A 7231-nucleotide genomic window follows, 5' to 3' on the forward strand; every position below is an offset into this window, starting at 1 on the left:
CGCTGTCCCCGCGCCCACCCGCAACCCACGGCAGCTCCGACGATGGAGCCCAGGTGTCTCTGGAGCGTTCCCGGCTCCCGCACCCCATTCCCGGGGTGGGATGCGCTGCCCAGAGCCCCCCTAAATCCCCGTGTCTTACCCCGCGCCTCCCACGGGCCCCAGCTTCCATCCCGATGGGGATGGGGGGACACGGGCGGGGCGCTCTGGGGACCGCCGGCCTCCCGTGCTCGTGGCCGAGCGGGTGGCGGGGTGCGCTCGGGGCACTCCCGGCACGGCCCCGGCGTCCCCTCGGTGCCGAGGGTGGCAGCGGGGACAGCGCTGTCCCCACGCCCCCGGGCCTGCTGGGACGCGCGCGGCCCCGCGGACTCACCGGCAGCTCCCGGCCCGCGGCGGCTCCGCTCCAACTTTGGCACAAGTTGAGGAAAAGGCGGCGGGTGCCGTCCGCTGTCCCCGCTGTCCCCGCTGTCCCCGCTGTCCCCAGACAGGCTGGTGCCACCGGGATTTAATGAGGGCACGAGGGCGGTGGGCTCAGGGGCTGCACACGCACACTCCGCGCCTTAACCCTTCCCCCTGCCGCGGTTTCCCCCGGCTTTGGGGGAGCCGGGCTCACTCCTCCCAATCTCCACCCGGAGCCCCCCCAGGCTGGAAAGCAGGAATCATCCCGAGGGTCTCCATGCGCGGGGCGGGGCGGTCACAGCCCCGACGAGGAGGTGACATATGGACGTGCCGGGTGTCACCCCCACCCCCCTGAAGGGCTGGGGGGGAGCCGATCCCAGTCGTGGGCCGGCTGTGTCCCCATCCCGACAGATCCAGTGTCCCCATCCCGACAGATCCAGTGTCCCCATCCCGATAGATCCAGTGTCCCCATCCCGACAGCTCCACGGTGTCCCCATCCCGACAGATCCAGTGTCCCCATCCCGATAGATCCAGTGTCCCCCATCCCGACAGCTCCACGGTGTCCCCATCCCGACAGATCCAGTGTCCCCATCCCGATAGATCCAGTGTCCCCATCCCGACAGCTCCACGGTGTCCCCATCCCGACAGATCCAGTGTCCCCATCCCCGATCAAGATCCACAGTGTCCCCATCTCGACAGATCCAGTGTCCCCATCCCGATAGATTCAGTGTCCCCATCCCGACAGATCCAGTGTCCCCATCCCGACAGATCCACAGTGTCCCCATCCCGACAGATCCAGTGTCCCCATCCCGGCAGCTCCACAGTGTCGCCATCCCGACAGATCCAGTGTCCCCATTCCAGCTGCTCCGCAGTGTCCCCATCCCAGTGTCCCCGGACCAGGGACCCCCGGTATCAGCGATGTGGCCGTGCCAGGTGTGGGATGTGGGATTTGCGATTTGGGATGGCCTGGCCGGTGGGAAGGAGTCCCTGTCCTTGCTGGGCCAGCTGTCCCCTCCTCCGGCCTCTGTGCCATTGTCCCCAGCTGGGGACAGCCCCTCCTGCTCCTCCTGCTTGTGGCACATTGACACCTTCTCTGTCTGTTCTGGTGTGCCCAACCCTCCATCCATCCATGGATCCATGGATCCATCGATCCATCCATCCATCCCTCCATCCATCCCTCCATCCATCATCCATCCCTCCATCCATCCATCCGATCCCTCCATCCCTCCCTCCATCCATCCATCCCTCCATCCATCCCTCCCTCCATCCATCCATCCATCCCTCCCTCCATCCATCCCTCCCTCCATCCATCCATCCATCCCTCCCTCCATCCATCCATCCATCCATCCCTCCCTCCATCCATCCCTCCCTCCATCCATCCATCCATCCCTCCCTCCATCCATCCATCCATCCCTCCCTCCATCCATCCCTCCCTCCATCCATCCCCCTCTCCCTTCACCTCTCCCATCCCTCCTCCTTCCCTCTCCCCCTGCCTACCCTCCCCTCCACCCTCTCTCCCTCCCCTCCATCCATCCGTCCCCTCCATCTGTCCTTCTGTCCCTCCCTCTCCGGGGGGGCGGGGGCAGTGCCGGACACGCGGCTGTCACCCGCTGCCATCACCGCCACCTCTGTCACTGTCACCTCTGTCACCGCCACCTCTGTCACCGCCACCTCTGTCCCCCGCCGAGCGCCCGCGGGCCCGACCCGGCCTCAGCTGCGGCCTCGCCGCCCCCGGGGAGGGGGGGAGATCCGCCCCCCACCCGCGGGGAGGGACACGCGTGGGAGGGGACACCGGGGACACCGGGGACACCGGGGACACGGGACACCGAGGGGAGCGGGGCGTGGCTGGGGACAGGGGGGACCCCGTTTGCTCGGGGGGGGTCCAGGGTGGGGGTGAGGGATGTGTCACGGGGTGGGTTCAGGGGGATTTGTCACGGGTGGGCGCCTGGGGCTGTGTCACGGGTGGGCTCGCGGGGATTTGGGGGGATTTGTCACTTGTGGGTGCCTGGGGCTCTGTCACGGATGGGCTCGGGGGATTTGTCACGGGTGGGCTCGGGAGGATTTGGGGGGATTTATCACTCGTGGGTTCCTGGGGCTCTGTCACGGGTGGGCTCGGGAGGATTTGCGGAGATTTATCCCTCGTGGGTTCCTGGGGCTCTGTCACGGGTGGGCTCGGGAGGATTTGGGGCCATTTCTCACGGCTGGCTTCCCGTGTGAGGCCGGCCGGAGGACGCGTGGGCCGCGCCCTGAGCGCGTCCGTGGGCTCAGCGCTGTGCCGAGAGCGGGGCCGTGCCGCGGGTGGGATCCCGGTGCCATCGCGGGCTCCCGGGAGGGGACGGACGGGGGGACGGGGAGGGACAGACGGACCCGGAGCCAGCGCGGGGGGGCGTGGCCACGGGCGCGGCAGGGCGTGCGTGCTACGTCATATATGCAAATGAGCGGGCGGTGGGCGGAGCCACCTCATAGGCGCGGCTGCGAGTAATGCCCGCGGTGGGCGTGGCCGTGGGCGTGGCCACGAGCCATAAATGGAAGTGGGCGTGTCCCTCGCTGTGGCCACGCCCCCGGGCGGGGTCGGTGGCGGCCGCAATGGCGTCGCTGTTCGGTGGCGTGGAGGGGTGAGGGGTCACGCCGCGGGCGGGGCGGCTCCGCGGGGCTCCGCAGCCCCCGCACCCCCATCCCGGGGTGGGGAGGGGCTGCAGCAGGACCCCCCGCTCCCCGATCCGGTACCCCCATCCCGGGGGTGGGGAGGGGCTGCAGGAGGACCCCCGCTCCCCGATCCGGTACCCCCCATCCCGGGGTGGGGAGGAGGGGCTGCAGCAGGACCCCCGCTCCCCGATCCGGTACCCCCCATCCCGGGGAGTGGGCAGGAAGGGCGGGGGGGGGGCAGCCGGGGTGAGTCCATCGGCGTCCCCCTCCATCGGGGGGGCAGCGGGGGTGGGTGGGGGTCAGCACCCCCTATTTTAGGTGCCCCCCATGCCGGCTCTGTCCCCGAGGGGAGATGCAGGGGGGGCTATGGGGTGGCGCTGGCAGTGTCCCCCCCCCATCTCTCCGCAGCGGGGGCCACCCACTCCAGGGTGGTGCTGGTGTCCGGAGATGGCCAAATCCTGGCCGAGACCGAGGGACCCTGCACCAACCACTGGGTGAGCTGGGGGACAGCCCTGTCCCCAGGGGAGGGGGGGACAGGACACGGGAACGGGGTGTGGGACATGGAGCGGGATTGGGACATGGAGCGGGATTGGGGACACGGAGCAGGATAAGGGACATGGAGCGGGATAGGGACATGGAGCGGGGTTTGGGACACGGCGCGGGGTTTGGGACATGGAGCGGGACTGGGGACACGGCGCGGGGTTTGGGACACGGAGCCGGGTTTGGGACACGGAGCAGGATTTGGGACACAGAGCGAGGTTTGGGACACAGCGGGGTTTGGGACACGGAGTCAGGTTTGGGACACACAGCGGGGTTTGGGGACACAGAGCGGGACCGGGGACATGGAGTGGGGATTTGGGACACGGAGGGGGATTGGGACACGGAGCAGGATTTGGGACACGGAGCGGGGTTTGGGACACGGAGCGGGGTAGGGGACGCAGACTGGGGTTTGGGACATGGAGGGGGACTGGGACACGGAGCGGGATTGAGGACACAGAGTGAGATTGGGGACATGGAGTGGGGATTTGGGACATGGAGCGGGATTGGGACACGGACTGGGGTTTGGGACACGGAACAGGCGTTGGGACACAGAGCGGGGCTGTTCCCGGTTGTCCCCAACCTCGCGGCCCTGCCGCGCTGCCCCCCCCCCCCCCCCCCAAAAACCCGCGCGGGGCTCCCCGGGCTGGAGCCCGGGGTGACGGGGGGTGGCTTTAGGGTGTCCCCCCGCCCCCGCCGCAGCTCATCGGCTCCGAGCAGTGCCTGGAGAGGATCGAGCGCATGGTCAGCGAGGCCAAGAGCAAAGCGGGGCGCCGACCCGCGGGGTCCCGCTGCGCTCGCTGGTGAGGCCCCCGCGCCGTCCCCGAGCCCCCGGCACCCCTCCCGGGGGTCGCAGCGGGGCTCACCGGGACCCTCGGCGGGGCAGGGGCTGTCGCTGAGCGGCGGCGACCAGCGGGACGCCATCGGGAAGCTGACGGAGGAGCTGCACCGGCGCTTCCCGCACCTCAGCCGGAGCTACTTCATCACCACCGACGCCATGGGCGCCATGGCCACGGCCACGGACCACGGTGGGGACAGCACCGGGGACAGCCTGGGGGTGTCCCCCGCACGATGGCAACCCCGCGGATGTCACTCGAGCGCCTGGATGTCCCCCCCCCCCCCCCCCCCCTCCGTGCAGGTGGCATCGTGCTGATCGCCGGCACCGGCTCCAACTGCAAACTCATCAACCCCGACGGCTCCGAGACGGGCTGCGGGGGCTGGGGCCACATGATGGGCGACGAAGGCTCCGGTGAGGGGGGGTTGGGGACATCGAGGAGGGGGTGACCCCGCTGCTGACCCCACTGCTGACCCCGCTGCTGACCCCGCAGCGTACTGGATCGCCCACCAGGCCGTGAAGATGGTGTTTGACTGCATGGGACAACCTGGAGGTGCCGCCCCACGACGTCGGCTACGTCCGGCAGGCCATGTTCGACTACTTCCAGGTGCTGCTGGGGGGGCTTTGGGGTGGGTGTCGGGGTCCTACGAAGGGTTTGGGGTTGGGGTTGAGGTCCTGGAGAGGCTTTGGGGTGGGTGTTGGGGTCCTGGGAGAAGGCTGGAATGGGTGCTGGGGTTCTAGGGGGCTTTGGGATGGGTGTTGGGGTCCTGGGAGAAGGCCAGAAGGGTATTGGGGTTCTAGGGAGGCTTTGGGATGGGTGTCAGGGTCCTACGAGGGGTTTGGGATTGGTGTTGGGATCTTGGAGAGGCGTTGGGATGGGTGTTGGAGTTCTGGAGAGGCTTTGGGATAGGTGTTGACATCCTGGAGAGGCTTTGGGATGGGTATTGGGGTCCTGGGAGAAGGCTGGAATGGGTATTGGGGTTCTAGGGGGTGCTTTGGGATGGGTATTGGGGTCCTACAGGGGTTCTGGGATGGGGTGTCAGAGTCTGGAGGGCTGTGGGATCACCGTTGAGGTCCTGGAAGGGTTTTGGGATGGGTGTCGTGGTCTTGGGTGGGTTTGGGATGGGTGTTGGGGTCCTGGGAGAAGGCTGGAATGGGTATTGGGGTCCTGGAGAGGCTTTGGGATGGGTGTTGGGGTCCTGGGAGAAGGCTGGAATGGGTGTTTGGGGTTCTAGGGAGGCTTTGGGATGGGTGTTGGGGTTCTAGGGGGGCTTTGGGGTGGGTGTTGGGGTCCTGGGAGAAGGCCGGAATGGGTGTTGCGGTTCTAGGGAGGCTTTGGGATGGGTGTTGGGGTCCTACGAGGGGTTTGGGGTTGGTGTTGGGGTCCTGGAGAGGCTTTGGATGGGTATTGGGGTCCTACAGGGGTTCTGGGATTGGTGTTGGGGTCCTGGAAGGGGCTTTTGGATGGGTATTGGGGTTCTAGGGGGGCTTTGGGATGGGTGTCGAGGTCCTGGAAGGGCTTTGGGATGAGTGTCAGCATCTGAGGGCTCTCTGGGCTGTGTTTTGGGGTCGGGGGGGGTCTCTGTGCTGCGTGCCAGGATCCGGGGGCGCTCCCAGCTGCACGTGGGGACATTGGGGTGCCCAGGAGGGCTCAGGGGGGCACCCCAGGACTCACCCGTGGGTGCCCCCGCTGCCCCCCGACCCCGCAGATCTCGGACAGGATGGGGCTCCTGACCCACCTCTACTCCACCTTCGAGAAGTCCAAATTCGCGGGATTTTGCCAGAAACTGGCGGAGGGTATGGAAACCCCTTCCCGGGGGAGTGTCCCCCTGTCCCTGTCACCTCCTGTCACCCCCCTGTCACCCCCTTGTCACTCTGTCTGTCCCTGTCACCCTCCTGTCCTTGTCACCCCCTGTCCCTGTCACCCCCCTGTCACCCCCCTGTCACCCCCTGTCACCCCCCCTGTCCCTGTCACCCTGCCTGTCCCCCCTGTCCCTGTCACCCTCGTCACCCCCCTGTCCCTGTCACCCCCTGTCACCTACCCTGTCCCTGTCACCCTGCCTGTCCCTGTCACCCTCCTGTCACCCCCCTGTCCCTTTCACCCCCTGGTTCCTGTCACTCCCCCGGTTCCTGTCACCCCCCTGTCACCCTCCTGTCCCTTTCACCCCCCTGTCCCTGTCACCCCCCCTGTCACCCTCCTGTCCCTATCACCCCGCCTGTCCCCTGTCACACCCCTGTCTCTGTCACCCCCTTGTCACCTCCCTGTCACCCCCCTGTCCCTCCCGCTGCCACTCCCCGCTCTCTGCCCCGGCTGCACCTTGTCCCCTGCCCGCTGTGCCCTCCTCGGGGCTGTGCCCTCCTCGGGGCGGTGCCACCGCGGTGGCACACGGCAGAGAGCCTTGTCCCCGTGTCCCTGTGTCCCCGTGTCCCCATGTCCCCATGTCCCCCTGTCCCCATGTCCCCCTGTCCCCCTGTCCCCGTGTCCCCATGTCCCCGTGTCCCCCTGTCCCCATGTCCCCGTGTCCCCATGTCCCCATGTCCCCGTGTCCCCCTGTCCCCATGTCCCCGTGTCCCCCGTGTCCCCCTGTCCCTGTGTCCCCATGTCCCCGTGTCCCCATGTCCCCGTTTCCCCCTGTCCCCCTGTCCCCATGTCCCCATGTCCCCCTGTCCCCATGTCCCCGTGTCCCCCTGTCCCCATGTCCCCCTGTCCCCGTTTCCCCCTGTCCCCCTGTCCCCCTGTCCCCATGTCCCCCCTGTCCCCGTGTCCCCATGTCCCCATGTCCTCATGTCCCCGTGTCCCCATGTCCCCATGTCCCC

General features: G+C 68.0%; 1 protein-coding gene across 1 annotated transcript in view; it reads left to right on the forward strand.

Annotated features, from left to right (window-relative positions):
* The first annotated feature begins 2921 nt into the window (after positions 1-2921).
* Positions 2922-7231, forward strand: part of NAGK (N-acetylglucosamine kinase) — an 8085-nt gene continuing 3775 nt past the window's right edge. Inside the window, 9 exon segments of the mRNA XM_048304581.1 lie at positions 2922-3011; positions 3451-3536; positions 4282-4362; positions 4365-4382; positions 4466-4607; positions 4718-4828; positions 4908-4954; positions 4956-5021; positions 6124-6211. Coding sequence (XP_048160538.1) covers positions 4321-4362; positions 4365-4382; positions 4466-4607; positions 4718-4828; positions 4908-4954; positions 4956-5021; positions 6124-6211 — 514 coding nt within the window. The 5' untranslated portion in view covers positions 2922-3011; positions 3451-3536; positions 4282-4320.

The sequence above is a fragment of the Corvus hawaiiensis genome, chromosome 5, assembly GCF_020740725.1.
Source record: "Corvus hawaiiensis isolate bCorHaw1 chromosome 5, bCorHaw1.pri.cur, whole genome shotgun sequence".
In the NCBI taxonomy this organism is placed as follows: domain Eukaryota; kingdom Metazoa; phylum Chordata; class Aves; order Passeriformes; family Corvidae; genus Corvus; species Corvus hawaiiensis.